Source organism: Rhea americana, unplaced genomic scaffold (assembly GCF_003343005.1).
Source record: "Rhea americana isolate MKP2758 unplaced genomic scaffold, rheAme1 scaffold_301, whole genome shotgun sequence".
Taxonomy (NCBI): Eukaryota; Metazoa; Chordata; class Aves; order Rheiformes; family Rheidae; genus Rhea; species Rhea americana.
The window spans coordinates 656,878-680,342 of NW_028186426.1; the positions used below are offsets into that span (position 1 = coordinate 656,878).

Below are 23,465 nucleotides of genomic sequence, written 5' to 3' on the forward strand. Positions count from 1 at the left end.
CCCCCGGCCCGGCCCGGCCCGGCCCGGCCCCCGCCGTCCCCCCGCACCCGCGGCGGGGCCGCAGAGGCGAAGCCCGCGCCGGGCAGGAGAGCCGGGCAGCCTTCCCGCGCGCGAACAGCGCCGAGCCCGCTCGGCCCTCGGAGCGCGGGCCCGGATCACCATCGGCGCAGCAGCGCGGGAGCGCTCTCCGAAGAGCGGCTGCAACCTCGGCCAGACTCCTCGCCCCCGTCCGCGCCTCCGCGAGCGGCCTTGCGGGACACGCTCTTACCAGGCGCAGCCAGGCGCATCCCTTCCCTTCCCATCACTTACACAACCAGCAGCTAAACTGAGGTCTCCAAAATGCAGTGGACTCTTGCCTGTTGAAATAAATAAGCAAGAGTATTAGGCTGCAAGTTCCTGTACTGTGAATACTACCTTTATGAACACCCTGCAATCTCCTGCTCAGGAAAAAAAAAAAAAAAAAAACAAAGGAAATTAATTTCTTGACTAAATGGAAATTGGACACTGCTTCAGTACACTGGAATTTAGTAACACCCTCCAAACTTACCCTCTCATGAGAAAAATATTAAAGTCTGAAACTTCAGAAAGTTTTCTGAACTAATAAGATGAGCTATAGCCTCAAAGGTTTGACTTTAAATGAGTGAGATCAAAATTAAGATTTCATTGGTAAACAGACCTTAGTCAGGATATGAAGAAAGGATCCATGATGGCAGTTAAGAAATCTAACAACAGTGGGACGCAAAAAGGTAAGAGGAATCAGTTTCAGAAGTGTTCTGTTTCTACATGAAGACCATTACAGTTAAATTACAGTGTAAGTGGTAGCTAGTGAGTTATCTTCTCTATGTAATGATACAGATCTTCCTAAAATCATTGGTAACCAAATCCCCAAAGCATCAACCTTTGCAGTGCACCAATTCAAAAACCTAGCCCAAACACATCGAGTCCTTTAAGATTCTGTTATCTAGCAAATGGCAGCTGAGTGCTCCCCTTTGCCTCTGAGAAGCCACGGTGAGCACCGGCCACCGGCGTTCTTTGAGGATGTGTCAACCACTCACTCACGCACCCAGCAGTGAATGTTGTCAGAGGACGTATACGCATTTCTTCTCCTTTCTCACCTCTGTTCATCTGGATTGGATTTGCACCAGCGGTATTTGTCATCCCGTGGAATTTTTCAGCCTATGTCCCTCCATCTGGATCATTAAAGAAAATATACAAATGTACAAGAATTGCCATTTTATCATTAACAATGGCTAACATCAAATACCTCAAAATGTACTAGCCCTCTACGATAGGCAGCTGTGGAAAAACCTGCCTCAAGAACATGTTATCTTAAACTTGTCACTGGTTTATTTCATAATGCATTAGTCTTTATTATTTCCAAATTCATTTACAGTAAATGCCTCTAACCAGAAAATGCATGTTTTAAAACAAAGCTACTAAATTCCTCCCTGACTCTCAGTAAATAATGGAATTAATGCCCTGAAGTAGTAAGTATACAGTCCAAAAACTTTTTCACTCAGCAGACAGCAAATTATACGTAGTCTCTCAGTTCAATTCCTTGTTCTTCTCTTGCAGAAGAAGGAACTTACCCATCTGTTACATCATTTTTTATGTTTCTTCTTACTCAAGCCATCCTAAGGCAAACAAGCACAGTACACACTTTTCAAGAAGAGACCAATAGCACCCACATGTAGATGATAACCTTTGCTTTGAAGGCCTATTGACCACTTCCCAGAACACAATACTATGGAGTATGCCAGCACACTATTTAGCATTAACCTTTATATGGAGTCCAGAGAGCCACAAGTTCCATCAGTACTTATTCAGAACTGATAAGGCATGACAAGATTAGTCCCTAATATTTTTTCAGGATGGATCTGTGGAACAAAAAGAGGTATGCTATGTCAGGTATGATAATTTGACAATTACATCTGCTCTACTCACARTCCTTCACATACCAAAGTTCCCTTTGTAAGTAAGATTCTTCAGAGACCTGTGGGGAGCATTTTACAGTTAATACTATGGCTGAGGCAAGAGCTCAGCAAAGTTAGTATTCCTGTTTTACCTCTGAGTACACTAAGCATCATCTTCACACCTAAGCTAGAAACTGGAACAGAAATAACTAAGGGCTTAGGTGATGATGAAAGTAGCCTAAAATTTTTTAGTAACTTCATGCAAGAAACAGATACTAGTTTTCCTGATACTCTCCCCAAATGAGATAGCTTGATGAACCGCAGCATGATTATTTGTGTAGGTTCTCATGCATACACAGACTAGTCGCTTCAGTCTTACAAAGTTATTTTTATTATCAATTGCAACTTCAACAGTTATTCCAAGATTTTTTTAAAAAATAAAAAGCCTGCTTTATATAAACTAAAGCTACAGTTAACAAAAGTCAATTTCTCTTTTTTTTCACCTCATTTTCTGAAATGACGAAGAAGGAACAGCACGCTTAGAAGAGCCAGATTCTTCCTCATTTTCATGGAGACGCTTTCTAGTTGTGGTTGGCTAAAAGAAAGATGCAGCAGGGGATGGCTATATTAATCAGGTAAGACAGAGCCTGATTGTCATGCCTACTAGAAAATTACAAATGTTGGATAAAGTCTCCTTCCTTTAACCAAAACAGCAGCACAACTAACAAATAGCTCTCTCTTACGACCTATCTAATCATATATGATCCTTCTTACATAATACACTGTCCTTCATTCCTCTTCCTGCTTCCACTGCCCCCAGTCTTTTAACAAAATCAGTTTTATATTTCACTAGTGCTTAAAATTTTCCTAACCAGTGTCTAGTAATGTCATAATACCATTTCTGAACTTTCACTAACATGAGAATTTTTTGCTTGGATGTTAAGCATCCATAACTTGAATCCATCAAAATATACATATTCATGTAATTGATTTTAAATATATGATGAATTCTTTAATGCCTAAGAGACTGTTTCTGTATGTTTAAGCTAAGTCTCTTGCCAAAGCATAAAGGTCCATTGCTTCTATTCAGAAAGCAAAGATCACATACGTAGCAGACTACTACATACAGCCAGCATGCACACTTCTACAGTAAGTTCTGGAAATTTATTTGGTTTTCTTATTATAGATTACTTTCAAATCTAGTTTCTCTATGCATCAAGCATTAATCTTCAAATAATGTTATACATACCACTTTTGACGTTTGTGGTGGATTCATAGTGGCACTTGCTTGAGCAAGTAAATGTTGAAAGGTACTCTTCATATCCTCATCCTGTGAAAAAGGTTATAACTCCAGTACATGGAATATTCAAGGGAAAAGTCTACATTTTGTTTAATCRTGTATCAACAATTAAGGTTTTTCAAAATACCTTGCCAGGATACTGAGCAACCACACATACTAAAGATTAACACTAGACACTGAAGACTTAGCTATTTCAAGAAAATCAATAATGGCATTGACATATTCCTAAAGAAAACTCAATCCAATCTACTTCAATTTTTGATGATTATATGAAAATTGAAAAATTCAATTTGAAYACAGTTGTCAAATACATCATTGTTCATGAAGAATACTGAAAACACGTTATTTTATATTAATGTAGAGTCAAATGTAGGTGTTATCACACAGCAATTATTTCTAGTTCAGCTCTCAAAACAGAGGAAAAAAAAATCTTTGTATAGTAATAACAGGAATGAATGAATAAAGGAGAAAAGGATGTTATCCCTCCACCATCACCACCACCACCGTTAAAAAAAAAAAAAAAAAAGAGAGAGAGAGAGAATCATATAGCACTAGGAGAAAGAATGTGTATTGCTAATCCCAAATTGCCATGGAACACTACAACAGGGGTCACAATCCATTCATTAGTCCAAGGCTTAAGAAACCAGTCCTTGTGAAAAGAAGTGTCGACTCCATCCTGAACTGAACACAGTTGACACAGCACTAGTTTTGTGGCTATTAGACTAAGCATGATCAGCCGCAGATCAACTCAAGCTCTCTGCTGGTCCTTTGAAACATCTGCTTTATTCCCCAGGGAAAATTTAGAGCACATATAATTTCTAGAAAATAATGTACTAGCTAACAGATACTTTCAGGAATAAACACTCTCAAGGACTTTCAACAGTAACAGTCAACTTTTAATACAACCTCCCTACCCCTCTCTTTCCCCCAAATTAACACCTTCCTAATCTGCCCCAGAACAGAATTTTGAGGTGTTTTCTGTATACCACTGTTAAGAAAAAATAATTCTATTTTATTCTACWAAGAGACAGCTTCCCTCAATAACTACTACTTAGCTAATACTAGCCAAGATAAAATTACATTATCATTCAACTAAGTACAATAACACTGAAGCAACAGAACATAAGCTAGGAGTTTGCAAAGAGAAAAAAAAATAAGTCAAAACCTTATCAGAAGAGGGCTTATCAGCTCTTGTGATCTGGTTTCATCAAAACAGAGTTAATTGTTCTTGAAAGACCATGTGTTTTGCTTATAATCTCACATTCTGTTCTCATAATGACTTCCCATTCTAACAGAGTATTTTCATTTCCACTAGCTTGACTTCACCAGTACCTCAAATGTAGTTGGTTTTCACCTTCTCGAGGAAAAATTGTATACGACAAGTAGGAAAAAAAATTAACTTAAACACTTATATCCTACAAAAATATTTCAAACAAAATAGTATCTTAAAAAAATACCCCATAGTTACACTTAACATCAGTTAGTCCATATAACATATTAAAGGTCATAAATGGAGACATCTGTAAAGCAAATATTCATGTTTGAGACAAGCATCTGCTGAAGTGAAGTYACCCTTTTAAAAAAACTAAATGTTTATCAACAGGTATCATTCATAGAGCATTCATATTGCTACAGTAGTACACTGGATGTATAGTTCATTCTCTGTTTACCAGATCAGACCAAAAATGGTAAGCCAGAAGCTGCCATTAGTGAAGGCAGAACAACTGGGAGAAGTGTGCTTGGAAAGGAGTGGCCTTAAGGATGTTATTAGTCCCAGTTGTGCATAAACAGGCCTGACTGCAGAAGCATTGCCAGAAAGGCAGCACAGATTGTTTGTTGGGAGCAGCAAGTTTAGTAGAAATTCAGAAGAGTTTCAAGAGAAAAAGCATATAGAACCAGTTCTGGTTCAGCAGCCAGTGACCAGGGTGCTCACGGTCTATGCTGGGCAGTATCAGGGAAACAGGAAATGAGTGCCAAAAAGATGTCTAGTTGGCATAGTACTCCCTGTTCTAAAAATAAATCTCTTTCTTTAGTTTCAGTGATTTCTCCTGCAGCAGTTTTATTAGAATAGGTTACCATGGATTAATTTCCTGCAAACCCTAAATCAGAATTTCAAAGCTGAAACTCAGTCTTTAAACCTTTCCCAGGGCTAACTGAAGTGTGATATTCATAGCGATTTAATACAGGCTATTTCCTTTGGCTGAGATTGAACAATGACAGCATGTGCACCAATTGAACAACTGATCTAGAACCAAAAACAGATTTTTATTCTAAACAGCAGACTGAAGCTAACAGGTTGTGTAATAAATCCATTCCATCATTACTGCAAAGACTGGTAAACTCAGAAGTGAATGGGACATTCACCAATATTGACACAATTAGAAATAAGGATCTTCTAACTCCTAAGATTTTCCTAAGATTTAACATTTTTGGGGGGAGGGGAAGGTAGCAAAGGTAGGGAGGGTTCTTTTTCAAAGCTACAGTGTATTGCAGTTATCTCCCTTTTTGCTTTATGTATGATCTTAAGTACTGCAAAAAGGCTCTGAYGCGAACATCAAGTTTATTTTATATGGAATTTGGACTGACCTTCCTTTTCCAGTGTTGTATGTTTTGACTTTGGCCAAGTTTGAATTCGATAGGCAAGATAAATATTTTCACTTATATAACAAACAACAGATTTTTTTTTTTTTTTTTGGTGCACGCAACTAAACTAATCTTTTCCCATTCAAAAGATCATGGTAAAAATTTCAGAGGCACAGACATCAATTTATGGCTTACAAGCCTTTGAAAAGTGCTTAACTATGTAACTATTTTGCTAATGCAGATTTCTTGAAGTTATAGCTGGAAACCTCAGATAACTCAAACACAGATAAGGCATCTCCAATGAACAGTACTCAGATTTGAGCAGCCCATTAAGCTTTAAAGCTTTTGATTTTAACAAAAAATAGAGCAAACAGCACACGTATTTGAAACACTAATATGTGAGCCCTACTGGTTTAGATAAAAGCTGAAGAAGTTAAGGTTTCTTTGGAGAACATGCTTATTTTTAATAGCTGAAAAATTCTCTAGTGGATCCAAAATCTCTAGAGGGTTAACATGCATCAGCTATACATGCAAAGCATGTGTCTGCTGCTTTTTTCTGTACTAAYTTTTAAAGACAATACTTACAGACAATGCAAGAGGGAGTGGGGAGCCAGTAGCTCCTCCTCACTACTCACAGTAACAGCACTGAAGTAGCTCTTTCGGTGGTAGTATTCAAGGTGTGTGATATCTAGAACTGAACATACTGGACGTCGGCCTTCCAAGCAGGCAGTGTACATCACCTATAAACAACTGATACTCTTAGTAACTGCCCTTGAAGGGAAATAGTTTAAAGAATAGCATCTGAACCCTAATGATACTTGGATTTACAAGTATGGTATCTTCTGAAATTTTGTCCTGTCTTCAAAATTATACGTGTCAATAAGAGCTCTGCCCAAGGCAATACATAAATCAAGATGCTAAAAACTATTTACATACAGAAATATCTCAGTTTCTTAGCTTGTCTGAATCACTATCTTATGCATACCCTTGAATCTTAAGATCAGTGTAACGTGACTTACCAGTAACACATCCTGCTCAGAATGATAATCTAGATGTAAGAATTTGCAGCCAATTTGACCATTCTTATTTTTGTTTTATGTAAAATTTGCACACAAACTAAGATAGTTAAAAGTCAGGATGCCAGGAAGAATTTTCTGATGCCCAGCAGCATAATTAGGACAAGTTAATGACTCTCAAAAACAAGGGTCCAAATGCATTCTCTGTCTCAGAAAACTGCCAACGGCTGAGCACAGAATGATACTTCATCACTCCACCCTGTTTGTTAGGCTCTTTATCTAAGCATTTAATACTAGCTCCTATTCCCACTGGAAAAATATGAAYGGCACTATGCACAGCATGAATAGGCAGAATCTGTTGTGTGGCTCAGAGGCAGACTGCATGACTTTCATTCAGCCTACTGAGGTAAAAATTAGCCAAGAAACCTCATAGGCTCAGTAGTCACCTCTGTGGTGCCAAAGTTAATAAAAAAGTAAAGACCACCTCCCACAAACCCAACTAGACTATAATAGGAAGCAAGGCAACTATCATCTCCTACTCAGGGCTCCCAAACACCTGCCAAGAACCACATCTGCAGGATTCTGCACTGCCTGCCCACACAAAAAAGATGAAGAGTGTGTCTCTCTTACAGAGTTCAAAGGAAGAGGTCCTTCCTATAGGAACCACAATTAGACTTAGTCTCCAAAAACTGCATCCTGATTCCGAGAATCATAGAATTATAGAATCATAGAATCAGTAAGGTTGGAAGAGACCTCTGGAGATTATCTAGTCCAACCTCCCTTCTCAGCAGAGTCACCTAGAGCATGTTAGACAGGGTTGCATCTGGGAAGATGTATCTCAGAATGGATGCAAAAGCTGTCAGTTGTAGTAAAAGAAGGTGCTCACCAGAATACTCTAAGCTTTTTTTTTTYCCCCCCTTCTTTTCTTTCTCCCAGCCATCTCTGCAGAGACTAAAGGTCTAAAAGTTTAGAATAGCTACAGGCTACAGATACAGACTGGGCTTTATTTGCTGAGGAAAAATTGCAGAGATTTGGGATTTTCCATTAAATTCTGACCAGGTCATGGAGGCATGCAAAGGATGTTGAAGCAGGACCAGAGTATGGACATGACTACGTTAAGACCAATATCCTTCTGCAAAAATAAAGATAGAGAAGCCTGTTAACCTCTGTTGTTGAAGTGGTGCCAGAGCCCGCAACGGAAGCCAGCAGGCTGATAAGAAAGAATATGTGGCAGAGAAGCCAATATTAAATATAGYAGCAGACTTGCAACATGCTGGATGCACTAGCACATGGGTGGAAAGAATTGTACCTATCACTTGTGTTTGACCACCAGTCTATAGTGTTGMTCCAGGAAGATATTTGCAAGTTCTGCCTATTCCAAGTCTTCCAGAGTATAAACCATGAGAAGCTTGTTGTTGGTATTTACCATTAGGACTACTGAAATCTATTTCTCTGAACATCAACATTTCGTCTTCTTCCTGCAAAGGAGACAAATGTTTTGATAGAAAGGCCAGAGGTGTCAGGAGTGGAGGGCTCCTGACACACTCCTTAACTAACGGTGATTGGCTAGAACAGGACCCAGACAGGCTTGACCAAAGAACTCTTCAGTACTGCACAATGCCTATAAAACAGGATCCAAAGATAAACACCTGTAGAATAACCAGAGAATAGCCATCATACAAACTGTGTAGTGCCTTCTTCCAGATGAAAACAGGAGAGCAAATTCTACATAGCATCTGAGATCTTCTCCTTTATCTGAATATTACTGAAAAGGTAATATTCCGTTAGAGGTTACTGAAGAGGGATCAGTCATAAAATACTACGGTTTTAGTCTGGGAGAATGATATTACTCAGCAAGGATCCAGGCTGCCTTTATTATAGAGCCTTTTGTATGAGAGCAAAAAGCTCTTCTATACAACCTCATGTGGTTGTTGCCAAAGGTTTCAGCGCAGGCAGTAGTAACATTTCAGCATGAGCCAGGCTGTATCACGAGGTAATCATTTGGTCAAGGTTGAAAGATCATAGAATCATAGAATCAGTAAGGTTGGAAGGGACCTCTGCAGATCATCTAGTCCAACCTCCCTGCTCAGCAGGGTCACCTAGAGCATGGTAGACAGGCTTGCATCCAGGCAGGCCTTGAAGATCTCCAGAGAAGGAGACTCCACAATCTCTCTGGGCAACCTGTTCCAGTGCTCTGTCACTCTCACAGGGAAGAAATTCCCCCTCACATTCAGGCGGAACTTCCTGTGCTTCAGTTTCTGCCCATTGCCTCTTGTCCTGTCACACGGGACAACTGAAAAGAGTTTGTCTCCATCCCCTTGACATCCTCCCTGAAGGTACTTACACACACTGATCAGATCCCCCCCTCAGTCTTCTCTTCCCCAGGCTGAAGAGGCCCAGCTCTCGCAGCYGTTCCTCATAGKGCAGATGCTCCAGCCCTCTGATCATCTTCGTAGCCCTAYGCTGGACTCTCTCCAGTAGCTCCATGTCTCTCTTGTACTGTGGAGCCCAGAAATGGACACAGTACTCGAGATGAGGCCTCACCAGGCCTGAGCAGAGCGGCAGGGTCACCTCCCTTGACCTGCCAGCAACAGTCTTCCTAATGCACCCCAGGAGACCATTGGCCTTCCTGGCCACAAGGGCACATTGCTGGCTCATGGTCAACTTGTCATCCACCAGCACTCCCAGGGCCTTCTCTGCAGAGCTGCTCTCCAGAAGGTCAGCCCCCAACTTGTACTGGTGCCTAGGGTTATTCCTCCCTAGGTGCAGGACTCTGCACTTGCCCTTGTTGAACCTCATGAGGTTCCTCTCCGCCCAACTCTCCAGCCTGTCCAGGTCTCAGAATGGCAGCACAGCCCTCGGGTGTGTCAGCCACTCCTCCCAGCTTGGTATCATCAGCAAACTTGCTGAGGAGGCACTCCATCCCCTCATCCAGGTCRTTGATGAAAAAGTTGAACAGGATGGGACCCAGTACTGAGCCCTGGGRGAYACCRYTAGCYACAGGCCTCCAACTAGACTCCACACCACTGATGACGACCCTCTGAGCTCTGCCTTTCAGCCAGTTCTCAATCCACCTCACTGTCCACTCATCTCACCCACACTTCCTGAGCTTATCTAGGAGGGTGTTATGGGAGACAGTGTCAAAAGCCTTGCTGAAATCAAGGTACACAACGTCCACTGCTCTCCCCTCATCTACCCAGCCAGTCATTCCATCATAGAAGGCTGTCAGATTGGTTAAGATGCCCTCAGTCTGTGCAGAGAGGGTATAGGAAGTCATGAGAACTGCAGTGCTAGTAGACAGTTAAGCCGTAAAGATGTCGCAGTACCCAGTGAATAAAAGAAAAGGGACCAGACATAAACTAAGAATAGTGTGACCACTTTTGGAAAGAGAGGAAGTTACTCTACATGTGGAGATACCATGACAAGGTGGAGGGCAAAGGAGGAGTTGGGAAAAGGACAATGAGAAAAGGCACTGGACATCAGGCAAGGCTGCAAGACTAGGAACAGCAGCAGTAACAGTTCAAAAGGAACATGGAACATGCCAAGGAAAGGGATCAAAAAGACAAATGCAATAAAAAGCAGCAGAGGGAGTAGTTGCCATAGGTAGAAGAAAACCTAAGAACAGGAATAGGAAGAAAGCTGTGTGCAGATTTGCTTGTTGGGAGAGCAAAGAAACAAGTCGGTTTTACATGCTGTAAGGAAGAGATGAGGTATTTGCGTAGAGGGTTGACAGAGAGAAGGCCTCATCCCACAAACTCTTTGACACACAACAAAATGCTGTAAGATCATCTGGCTTCCAGYAGAGAGAAAAGGCAGCAGTCTCTTCAAAGTGTTCACTCTGGTTTACAGCTGTTGTCCAACAGGAAAGTGGTGGCTAGGGTATCTGGGTTAATGTCATCCTACAGGTTGGGTTCTTGTAGCAGCTCCTCCTCCTGCATGTCACTGACAATGCCAATGAAAGAAGCAAACAATTCCCAAACACACAGCCTTGCCTTCTACTTTTTTTCTCCCTCCATAAGTAGGCAGCAGGATACCACTAGTCTCACAGGAACAGTAGCCAGCTGGCAGGCAGGCAGCAGTGCCTGTGAGAAGTGCAGAAYGGCAGTTGCTCTCCTGCTGTCTACTGTCAGAGAGTGCTTACAGGCAGGCAGACTTAAGTTCTGACCTGAAGTTACCATGAAGCTACAGAATTGGAGTTCTCATCAAGTGCCCATTATTGTATCCATTTCATGGTGTGCTCCACAGAAGCAGGATCTGGCATACCTAGATCTCTGGTGACCAAAGTAGCCACAGTTCCCCTGCTTCCTTGCAGAGACAAAACAAATGGTATTAACAAAACCTAACAAAATTCAGCTGCCTTTGAGTTTATATTAAGAATTTATTCTCAGAAAAAAAAAAGCAGCTTTGCTGTAGTTCAACAAAGGCTCAACTCCTACCTGAAGCCAGGGATGCTCTAAGGCTTCCTCTGTTGTCAGACGTTTGCTTGGATCCACTACTAGCAGCTTCTTCACAAGGTCCAGAGCTAATGAGAAGAGTTGGTTGGCATACAATCAATAAATTCATAATTTGAAAATAAGCAATATGCAATATTGCGTATGCCAAAGCTTTGTGCAGTAATGCATCTTAATGGCACTTCAGAACAGTGATGCTGAAAAATACTAGCTGGGTAGATCATTTTTCTTTTTTCAAAGCATAGGAAACCACAGACTATAGTCATTTTTCATCATGTGCACACACGATTCAACACTTTCAGTATACCAAAGCTACCTCTAGATTTACCACAGTTCATGTTCTGTGCATGCACAGGAAGCTCAATACTCTCCTAAAAGCTTCAACATTACTGTGGACATGCAAAGATAGTTTAATCTATTTCCTGTTACTGGAGAAGTAATAACAGTTTATGGTGTCTTGGAAAGAACAAGTTTCTCTTCTTCTCAGATGGATACTCCTCTCACAGAGGAAGAAGAGCCAAGACGTATGCTTAACAAGATCACATGTTATTTCCTTTTCATAGGGAATTATTTTGTAAACACTGTGAAAAATACAGTATTTGTGTCATATTTAATTACTCCCAAACTCCCATAAAGGATTATTGGCAAGATTTACTTTTCAGTGTACGATGCCTACAAAACAAGATCCGAAGTTAAACATCCATAGGCGTTTAGGACTATTTACAACCTTAACATACTTTCCATGCTTTAATATGTCCCATTTATTATTGGACAAGCTTCAAACAATTCAGGAAGGGGTTACACTTGGTAAATTTATTAGAATAAGTTTATATAGTAATCACATCGTTTGTTAGAAGCACCTCTGCATATATACAGGGTTATCCATGGCAAGTACTCTATTTTGTACATATAAAATGTCCTGAAAAGAAAAAGCATGCAGACAGTAACTACCATTTTAGTTTATGCTGTGCAAAAAAAAATCATTTAGCTTTGTAGGCTACTTAGCTAAGGGTCAAAGTTAACAATGGATTCCATAAGCGTGACTGATACTTCAAGGTGCTAGACTCTGCACTTCAGGCTTAAAATTACTCTTAACATTTCTTTCTTGGAATTTTAACCCACATTCCTTAGACTCCCGGCATTTTTTGTTCAAAACTTAAAAGACTCTTTAAACAAGGCAAAGCCTGCAGACCAACTTGATGAAGTCAGAAGAAAAAGTAAAGGATGCAAAAGAGACATATGGGTCCAAGAGCTGTATACTTTCAGAGTTAATAATGCTAAAAATTACTAAGAGAGATACTTGTAGGTAACTTCTCTTTCAGAAAAATTTATTTGCTCATTCTAACACTTCAAATCTGAACAAAAGAGAAATGTTTGCTTTAAGGGACAACTTAAAAAGAATGTATCAGTGTGCAATGTTCCATACAGTTGAAAGCTGGTAARAAGTTAAAGAGAAAGAAATATAATGAAAGAGCTAAATACACTGGTAGCCATTGTAATGGAGTCATACCCATGTCTGTTACATGCTTCCATTCTTTTGAAATAAATGTGTATTCTCCACGGGTGATTTGGTCTTTCAGAGACAGTTGAGTATTCTGCTCATTAAATGGTGGATATCCACACAAGCTATATAAAAGAAGAAAACAAGTTAAACACCACAAGTTTTGCAATAGTGGATGAAAAAATAAAATCATATTTTTTAAAGCATCTGCTATCATAGCCTCTTTTACATGTATTTTTTTTTAAACATACATGTGCTTCCTAATAAATATACAAAATTTGCCAAGTCTTGAGCCGTATATGTCAATGACTACCCAATCAAGGTAAAAGCTGTGCAATTTCTTACCATACAAAAAGAATAACTCCTAAACTCCAACAGTCCACAGCTCGGCTGTATCCAGCAGTCCCAAGTGAATTTAGAACTTCAGGAGCAAGATATGTGGGAGTACCACATAATGTTTTCATAAGAGAAGTTTCTCCAAGAATCTTGGATTGTCCAAAATCTGTAATCTTGTATTTAAAAATAGTAACACCATATTACATATTAGGATTGATTGTACTACAACCCATCATATACATGATCAATGTCAAATTAATACAATGTCAATGTTCAGTATCARTATCTCAGGAGGTAATATTAAGTCTCTTGCTTTCCAAGACGAAGTTCCAGTACGTGACTATGAAGCAAAGTTACCTAAACCATTATTAAAAAGTCAGCAAAAAACAATTGAGAAGGGGAGAGTAGGAGGGAGGAATATGACARTGGATCACATTTAGCACTAGCAAAAGCTGCTGTCAGATTTCAATGCAAATGGAAGACCTCAAGATAAAGATCTTCTACCTTATTAAAAAGAGACTACTTGAAAAATAAGCAGTTAATGCACAAATCTATTCATTTCTTTGTCTGAAAAACATTCTGTCACCAAACAGCCTAGAAATTTGTGTACCTGCTGTCTGTGATTCAATACTTTATATTTTATTGAAAAAAAATGCAACTAAATTTAAAGTCGCACTCCGTTAAGTGCTATGCAAGATATTAGGCACAAAATTTCTCAGTTGTTCTCACATAAACGTATCAATTGAAACATCCATAATAATAAAATTAAGTTTATAAAATATTGATAATGTTTTAGGTTACTTCATAGTTTGTATGACTAATTCCATAATACTTCTTATTGTTCTGTTTAACTAAATATTGAGAAGAATGGCAAGGAGTATTCTCACATTTCTAAATAAACAGAAAGAAATTAAAATTTCTTACCTTTATAAGACATGTTTCTTCAGAAGATGAAAGTAGCACATTCTCTGGCTTTAGATCTCGGTGAATAATTCCATTATCATGAAGGTACTAAATATATATAAATATACACATACATCAAAAGACAGACTACTATCTTTTTTATGATGTGAGCTTTTCAATCTTTCTGATAGCTATGGCAGGATAACTGAAATGCCTGTCTAAGAGGCATGCATGGATTTAAAGCGACGTAGTTCACATTTTTTAAAGAAATGAAAAGAAAAAACAAACTTAGAAACCATCATGCTTCAAATGTCAATATATTTTTTTTTTTGAAGGTGACTGCAATGACGACTCTTTGCCCACACATTGCTAAAGATCTCATGATAATCCTGCCATGAATGAGCATGGCTTGCTTTCAGAAAACAAGCCCTGTTTTCAACAGCTATGAGAGTTTGAATGTTCTTTGGCTGCAATGAGGTAAAAAATCTTGTTAAACTAGCTTATGAAGAGCACTGTACTGATTGCTTACACACATTTCAGAAGTGATGCATATGTGCAACCATACTTTTTTGGCAGAATTCATGATTACATACCTTTACAGCCAGCAGCATCTGATAAAAATACAACTTGCAAGTAGCCTCTTTCATTTTGGTTGGTCTTGACACTCTGTCATACAATTCTCCTCCTTCCATCCTAAAGGAGAAGCCAGTAACAAGTCACTATATTAGTTGCAGAATATCCACCTCATTAGGCAAGACTAAAATCAAAAAAATAATTTGGCTATTTGAGTGAAAGAGAAAGAATATATTTAATTTCTGAAAATGACTGAGCAATGCTTTAAACACAGTTTATGCACTGCTGAATTAAGCCTTGTCTTCTGAGTCTTCACTGGGAGTTGCTTCAACACTTTGGATCAACCTTCTTTGGATCAACCTTCTTTTACAATCCTGAATCAAAGTAGCAGCAATCTGCAACAGCATGGTGGGCAACTGCCCATGCACTTTAAAGTGTGAAAGGATCACTCTCCTGATTATCATAGTTCATAACTTTTACAGAGGTTTCAGACAGTTGTTGAGACAAAAGAAAAAAGAAAACAGACTTCACATCTTTTATGGCTAAGAAAAATGTTTCATTTCATGCATTTGCTTTCAAATAAGTTACTTACAGTTCCAAAACAATGTAGTAATCCTCTGCTTCAAAGAAGTTTTTGATCTTGATTAAGCAAGGCTAATAAAAGGGGAACACACACACAGACAGACAAGAAAGCAGAATCATTTGTAAAAGCTAACRACTGTATCATCCAAAATTTGCTATTTCAGTATTATTTTAACTGCACCAATTAAATTAACACTTATGCACTAGCATCCCAGGCTTTGGCAAACATTCAAGTCCATTGTTTTCTCCCCTGTACCTCCACACAGAAAAATATCAGATTTGCAGTAACTTCAACTCACCAGTCACCCTTCTTTTTTTCCAGTCGTGAGTTTCTAAACTCTCAATATTTTCTCTATAGGCAATGTTGCATTTAAAGGGAATGTTAATTAAATTACATAAACTTTCCACATAGCAAAAGGAAAAAAAAAAAAGTTTTTTTTGGAAAAAAATGGAGGGAAGGTATACAAATCCTAACACCTGCCAGGGAAATGTAATTTTTATGTTTGGTCATCTGGCAATGTTTACAAAAAATATGCATCAAGGAAAAAAATCTACAAAAGTTGTTCAGGCAGAAACATGACTGAAGTTTCCTCCCAAATTTACATCTCAGTTATTCAAGGTTTAAAAATCTCAAGTCTGTTAAGACATAGCTTACTTAAAAGTTTTCACTGAACTTATTTACAGCAAAATTGTACATTAGTTACTATGCTAAGGTGAGTGGGTTAGAGAAGTACAGTAGGCAGCAAAAAGAAATCAAAATGTACAGCAACACTTACATGATCTATTTTCTTCAAAATCTCTATTTCTGTGTTGATATTAAAAGCTGGGTTCTATTAAAAGAATCAAAGATCATGCAGAGTAAGACAGYGATGTTTTAAAATAAACCATTTAATAAGTAAGAGACAGTACCAGAAAAGCAATTGTTTCACATTCCTTGCTACTTTAAGCAATCATAACATATAACCTTTCTCCTTAACTGATCAAGTGCCCTCTGTGAATTAACTGAATAGTCTGCCATCACTATCTGTAGGAAGATATTGCTCAAGACATGTCATTTTACTAAGAAATAGAAAATTTCACCTAATTTCCTTGCTAAAAAATTAATCTTGACTAGCATGTATCAGTATTGTYCTTTAGCTTAAACAGCTTTCCTGCCTCATTGCTTCGCATTTGAGCTACCCCTAAAAATAAATGCTACTCATTCCTAGCCTTTATTTTTGCAAGGTAACATAAGCAGGTTCTTCTAATCTCTTTTAACACATGGTTTAGGCTCGACTAGTAAAACCATCTCAGCAGTCTTCCTTGGTCTTCTTCCAATCTAAATTAATCATCTTTGAAGACATATGACCAATTCTGTACATAACATTCCAGATGAGGTTCTATCTTGCTTTGTACAATGACATTTCTTAATAATTATAATTCATAACAGCATTTCTTAATCTTTACTAGAAATTCTCCAAAATAGCATTTAGCAGTTTTCAATCACATTGATGCTACTAATTCATTTACAAATAGCTATATTTACTTCCTCCTCTAAACTAGGAAAAGCATAGATTATAGCAAAAAATGTCACTAGTCTTGAGATATACAGCCTTGCATTGTCTGTTAAACTTTATCTAATTTTTACTGCTCCAGCTCACAAAGGTATCATCAGCTCTTCTTACACAGTGCTACAATCCTCCTGTCCATCAACATGACTTCAGGTTATAGTCAAATAGTTAAATTAGTACATTCTCACTTTTTGTGCATTGATTTCTAAATAATCTTCTACAACTAATCTCAAGACAAATTCTGAAAACTTCCATCAGTAATTTCAYTTCCATCCACTAATTCCCCTCCCAGTGAAGCCTCCTGGTATCCCTTCCTCAGCCAGCTATGTTCCCACTTCAGAATTTTTGTCCTTACAAAAATATATTTCTCAGATTAAGTAGTAATTTCTTACACAGCACCCTATCAAGCGCTTTGTCAAAGTTTGAATAGATTCGGCATATTGTGTCTGTGCATTTAAGTCAATTTTCTTAAATAATCAGGCTARTCCAGCTTGATCTAACTTTGTAAATACACAGCTACACAAATTACACCACTCCATTTTCGGTTCACCTTCACCTCTAAATGTATTTTGCTTCAGAATTTATTCTATACCCTTACATATAATTAAATAATAGATTTACRATTTATTATAATGAATATAATTAAATAAATTAATAGATGAAAAATTGTCTGGATCTCTTTCCCATCTGTTGAAATACAGCCACTTGACATTTTTTCTCCTTCAAACTCAGGCTTCTGCTACAAGACTAGACACAGGAAAAGCCCTTCCCAAAAAGCTTCATAAAATTTTATTAAACATTATTATGATGGAGAATGGTGGAGAATAATGATGTTTACAACATAAACAACTAATGAGGTTACAACAAATCAAAAAAAAAAAAAAAAAGTCTGTAAATCTCTGGTCAGACTCCATGGGTTAATGATGTACATTTCTGATGTATTTTAGAAGATATATCCCACAAGATTCTACCCACTTCACCTTTGCACATACCACATTTATAAACAGTCTGAAAATATGAGCATAATGAAATGTGTTCAAAGAAAAATAAAACGTTTTCTACAGAATTCAGTGGATTCTGTAAGATCAAAAGGCATCAAAAGATGCAAAAGACACAGTAAGAAAAACCTTGTTAGCTGAGGACACCTAGGGAGTCAGAGAGAGACATTACCAGATATTTCAGGACTACTCCAAGATGAACAAAAGAAATGAACAAACAAACAAACAAAAATACTTACTGCCTCTCTAATACCACTTGCCATAAACTTCCGTTTATTGATTATCTTTACTGCAACCTTGTTACAGGTACTTTTCTCAAACGCCAATTTAACTTCTCCACAGGCACCACTAATAGAAAAGCACAGCTCTGTTAATGCTTACAAATACTTTTCAAAATCTGTGTAACAAGTATGAACATGTAAAATAAAGGCACTGACTTTATATATGACTACATACAACTAGAGGCTACTGCTTTCCAGTACTCTGACTAAAGTTGTCAAAACTTTCTCAAGAAATGTTCAATAGTTAAGAAGGCACTATATAAATAGTAAGTGATGTTGAGGACCACCAATTCAGAAAGGCAGGAGTAAATATGTACAGCAAATCGTTAGTTTGTACAAAGAATATYAGTGAATGTCCAGGACAAGCTCTGTCAATGTTTCCATCACATAAACGCATTTATACACTTTCTGTAYTGAAGAAGAGAAGAAAAAGGGCCCCTGCAACACAGGACTGCCCAAATTCAAAGAACAGATACTGGAAGAACCTATTTTTCCCCTTTTTTCTTCTTTCTTTTTTGCTACGTAGTAGAAACTATATTATGGAAAGAAAGCCTTGCATCTTCCATTCAGATTTCTTTACTTATCATTCTCTTATTTGTTTCTACTTAATCACGCTTCCAAATTCYTCAGTGACCACCAAGAGGAAAAAAAAAAGGCTTGTTTTTGCCTGCCCATTACTTAAAAGTAATGTTGCAGAAGGCTATATTCTGACATACAACTCATTCTTTTTTCTACTTCTGATCATTGAAAACAACAATACACAAAATGTTAAAACTTGTTAAGAATTGACAAACTTTGTTCTCATCTCCTAAAAACTTGAACTTCCAATTAATTGGAGTTTATAAACCCAAGCCAATGAGAAAAATTAAAGCTACAATTCCAGACTAAGCTGCTGTAAAGAACAGGTTTGTTCATGGGTTATCATTCACATATTTGATTTTTAATTATTTCATCATTTAACAGTTGAAATTGGAATATTGAGCTAAAATCCAGTGTAAGGATTTTTGCTCGATGGCCAAAAGTTTAAAGAGTAGATCAGAGAGCCATCTATTTGGGGAACAAATAAAGGAATAGTCTACCACATTTCAGATTTACTGTCACTACTACTACTCTGCCTGTAAAGAAGAATTAATTCCTTCTGCCTCTATCTCATACTTTCAAAATAAAAACAAAGAATAAGCTCATTTTATATTCAATTTTATAAAATAACTTTAGAAATGCTATACTTCAAAAACAAACAATTTCTAAAATAAGTTACAGAAAAGAATATTTTGTCTGAAGGAGTAAGATCATGCTTTAAGCGTTAGGCTGTCCATCATTAACACTACAATTTTTCCAGTATTCTGAAAAGAAACCTCTCCAGCAAAGTTTTCAAATTCCAGTTTCCTCCTTTTAACAACTGTAAACTTACATAAACATTCTTGCATGTAAAGAAAGTAACTACATCAAAGGAAAAAATGGTTTCTTGAAATGTTGAGCAATGAACTCAGTAATTACATCATTTACTGACTTAAAGCATCTTCTAATCACCCACAAAGACTGTATTCATCATCATTCTCAATATTCTGGTCTTAGTAAGTGCCCTGTGCCACAAAGTATCTTCGGTTTGATCTCTTTCTATGAAAGACACCTTTACCTCCAGAGCAAACAAAACACTATCTGAAATAGCATCACCTTTAGACCATTCACGTAAAATGAAGCAATTAATACTACACGGTTCATGGTYTCTATTAACCTGTATCAGTTTCAGATATCCTTGTACTGACCCCAGAAATTTCAGTGAAATTCAAGCATTTCAGTCCTTATCAAACTGAATTGCTGCACATCACTGAAGGAGTGAAATAGCTATGCAAACATCAAAAACGGTATCTACCTTTTTTTTTTTTTTAACAGGGTTTTACTATCCTGTAAAACACCTTGAGTATTTGTGGGATTATTAAAATTAAAACAGCAGCTCAGTTAACATTGGTCATAATTCTGGCACAATGTACTGAAAACTGTAAGAAAATTAACACTTAGTATTATGGAAAGATGGATGCTTACCTTCCCAAAGTCTTTGACATGATATATTTCTCTCTGAATTCTCTAGGAAATCCCAACTGATCATCCACCATAAGATCAGAAAATACAAACACTAGGAAGATGAGTGGAGATCGTTTTCCTGTTATTAACTTAAACATTGTTATAATGAACAACTACTCTTTCTGAGCATTTAGTCAACAACATAACTAAGAAAACACTGCCAGCTAGAAAAAATACATAAATATATAAGAAAAAATAATTGATGCTAGAAAAGACATCAGTCAAAGATTAACAAGATGATCTTATTACTGAAAAATTTAAGTTCTGTACTTAGTCACATTTCGGGTATAAATTCCACACAATAACAGTTAATCAGTTAACACTACACTTAACAATAAAATTAACAGGCAAGAACTTCAGTCTCATATCAAGGAACAAAGAGAAGTGACAATCAGGAAGAGAACACATTGGTGAGAAAACAAACAAACAAAAAACCAACCCTCCTATTTTTTAAGAGAAACGTTTAATATTATATAGCATATATTTAAGTAAGCATTTTCTTCACTTCCCTTGAATAGTCGTTTCCTCTGCTCCTCCACCACATATATAGCTACTGAGGCAAAAATGGGGTTCAAAAGTAGGAACACAACTATAAAAGTTTACAGTTTGGTATGGTGGCTCTTGATGCAGCTGCTTTCAAATTTTCTTTTTTCATTTTTTCTAGGCTTGAGGTAGATACAGAGAATTTTTATGCGAGTACTAAAATATCAAATCATAACTGTATTCTCAGGTATTGATTTAGCTATACAGCATCTAGGAAAAATGCTCAAATTGCAAGAAAAAATATTCAAATCTGTAGAAAGGACCTCTTGGTCAACACACGAAAAATCTACTTATACTACAGTATATTTTACCCTTATTAGTCTGTACAGACAGTGCAATTTCAGAGTTATGAGTCAATGGAAGCTTCTTCCCTTTCCCAATGAGTTCTCTATTAATGAAAGTTCCATTTGCACTGTGATCTTCAATGTAGGCAACATAGGAATTTTTTGGACCCATTTCCTAAAAGAGAAAATGCAAGAAAGATAACAACAGGGAAAACAGACATTACCGTAAAGATGTGACAGATTATAGAAATGTACTATTGTTAGCTCAGGAAGTCAGACAGTATTAATGTTAYTTCATAAACCTGGTTAACAGAGTATTGTCAAGAATCTTGTCAAAGGAGTCAACACTGAAGAGTATTTAAACTTTGATTTAATGAGAATCATGCCAGGATAGAGAGACATAGTTAATCTTTTTAACACCTACCCTGAAAATTCGGAAGTGCTTCTTACTATAGTTTTGGTAAAAGCCAGTCTCAGACAATCCTAATTTAGAAAAACTATAATCACAGCTTTTGTCTCTTCCAAACCAGTATTCATCATTCACGCAGTCTGTAGAGGATGGAAAAGTAAAGCAGAGAGAGAACACAAAATTGTAGTAAGTTATTAAGTCTGGCACTACAGAATGATGCCAAACGATAGTAAGTAGGATAACAGACAAAGACAAGATTCTTCAGATATGATCAAGTTTATTTTAATTCAGACAAGAGCACATACTGTGAAAACCTTCTATCTTGCTACAATATTTTAATCATAGTATAAACTCTTTATTAATAGTAGAGTCACCTTCAGCAATACCTAGAGACTCGAATGATGTATAAACAAAATAAATTACAAAAGAGAAAATGAAGCAAGTAACAAAGAACATGAATACTTCAGAATTCCTCTTCTAAGTCCATGAAAGCTGTATATCTCAGTGCTTAACGTAAAAGCATTATTCATATTATTAGCTTATTTATTGTTATTAGGCTTTTATTAGTCTATTATTTAGTATTTTTATTACATCATTATTAAATTGTTAATAAATTATTAGTTTACTGCTTAGTATTACTTATTACTATTATGGGATACGCAGTTGTTGCAAGCTCCCATTTGCTTCTACTTTGAAAACGAAAAACAGGGCTCATCCAAGCTGCTCAAAGTTTTTCTAAACAAATGGACCAAGAGATTTACTACAGTATGTACATACCACAGTTGCTGAAACCTTTTCCAAGTGCAAAAAGGCGACCCCAAGGCTGAGGAACCAGCTCTTCAGATTCCTGATCCTCAGGAATCGATGGGAGCTCTTGAGTGGGAACAGTGTCCAAAGAACTGAGTGTCCCAGAGCTTGAGGAAGACTGACTAGTGCTCTGCGACCCACTGGAAGTGGAGCTGGTACCGCTCTGCGACTGTGGAGCACCTTGAGACTGCTGCGCTTCACTTCCAGTCTCCCGAGACATGTTGGCCTCAAAGAGARCGTTTGAAAGAGAAATTACTACAGCAAAGTGAGAATAGCTGACAATCGCCTATACACAGTACCATTCAGATTCATGTCTATTTTAAGTCCTCARGTAAGGAAAACTTCAGCCAAAGCGTGTATGACTGGATCGTGCATAAATCCACAAGGTTTTTGACCAGTAACTTTTTTTCTTTTTTTTTTAATAAGAATGTGGTGCTCCCTTTACTGATTCTAAAGCAACAACTACATCATAATCTCCAATTTTAAGTTGGGATCTTCAGGATTCGTGCTGCATTTCATGAACGTTTGCACAGTGCTCTCCAACAAAGCACCCCCGACATAACAATAAACACTGCAGCTCCAAACACAAGGGGGAAAAAGTAACAAAATGAAAAGAATTATAAAATCAAAGTACTTCCTGTTGGYCCTGAAAGCACCCGATAGATGTAACACATCAGCAAGCCAGTTTAGCGTTGTGGCTGAAGATTCCTTTGACACAGCTAGCAGCTCACAAACGTGCACACCTATCTTTCAAACAGGTTCTATTCAGCAATAACCACATCTATACATAGTTAATCCACAAAAGTTTACCTGCAAAACTCTGCTAGACTYGGGGACAGGCACAGCAGCCCCAGCAGCGGGTTTCAAGGGCAGCACAGGATGAAGCCGCAAGCGGCTCTAACCCGCCCKGCTAGCGCCGGTGTGTCAGCCGCGGTATCATGCCTTCCTCCTGCCCAGGGAAAGCCGTGCATCACCAGCGGCCTCGGCGGGCGCGGGGGGCTGCTGCTGCGCTCCTCCAGCCCTCCCCAAGACGGGGGGCTCGCGCCGCCGCGGCCACCTGCCCACTCACCTGCTTCCCCAGGCCATTGCCACACCTCACCTTTTAAGTGGGTTGCTACTCAGCTAGAACACAAATTAGTCTCTCTCCCAGTTTGCTACAGTTTGTTTTTACTAGTTACAAAGAAAAAATAGCTCCCTTTCTACTTTTTATGGGCCTATACAGGGGCATTTCGAAATGCAGGCAAGGCCTGTAAGCTCTGCCATTACTTACCCTAACAAAAAACACACTACAAGCAATGTATTTCTACTGTGCTGTAGGTACCACAGCAATTTTACCTAAAAATTAGCATGTTG

The 23,465-nt window shown here is 38.0% G+C and overlaps 1 protein-coding gene across 4 annotated transcripts; it reads right to left on the reverse strand.

Moving 5' to 3' along the window:
* Positions 1-2,281: 2,281 nt before the first annotated feature.
* Positions 2,282-23,459, reverse strand: CHEK2 (checkpoint kinase 2). Of its 4 annotated transcripts, none has more exons than XM_085309727.1 (16): positions 22,923-23,459; positions 22,083-22,338; positions 21,321-21,445; positions 20,924-21,071; positions 20,031-20,121; positions 17,946-18,054; positions 15,935-15,988; positions 15,169-15,230; positions 14,597-14,696; positions 14,025-14,111; positions 13,110-13,273; positions 12,774-12,889; positions 11,249-11,334; positions 6,432-6,536; positions 3,163-3,243; positions 2,282-2,508 (listed from the first exon to the last, which is right to left on the reverse strand). In XM_085309727.1, the coding sequence occupies exons 2-16, from the start codon at positions 22,330-22,332 to the stop codon at positions 2,413-2,415; spliced, it is 1,674 nt and encodes a 557-aa protein (XP_085165853.1). In that variant the 5' UTR covers positions 22,333-22,338; positions 22,923-23,459; the 3' UTR covers positions 2,282-2,412. The 4 variants fall into 4 exon arrangements, 3 of the variants coding, with proteins under 3 accessions (XP_085165853.1, XP_085165851.1, XP_085165852.1); XR_014896441.1 differs by having other exon boundaries at positions 2,424-2,508; positions 6,382-6,536; XM_085309725.1 differs by lacking the exon at positions 6,432-6,536.
* Between the last annotated feature and the right edge of the window lie 6 nt (positions 23,460-23,465).

Bases quoted from the DNA above. Each gene is read 5' to 3' on its own strand.
- CHEK2 (XM_085309727.1), bottom strand. From the start codon at position 22,332: ATGTCTCGGGAGACTGGAAGTGAAGCGCAGCAGTCTCAAGGTGCTCCA. The intron at 20,122-20,923 runs GTAAAATATACT...TCATCTTCCTAG, and splicing joins GTCTGTACAGACTAATAAGG to TGTTTGTATTTTCTGATCTT. The intron at 12,890-13,109 runs GTAAGAAATTGC...TCTTTTATATAG, and splicing joins GGAGTTATTCTTTTTGTATG to CTTGTGTGGATATCCACCAT.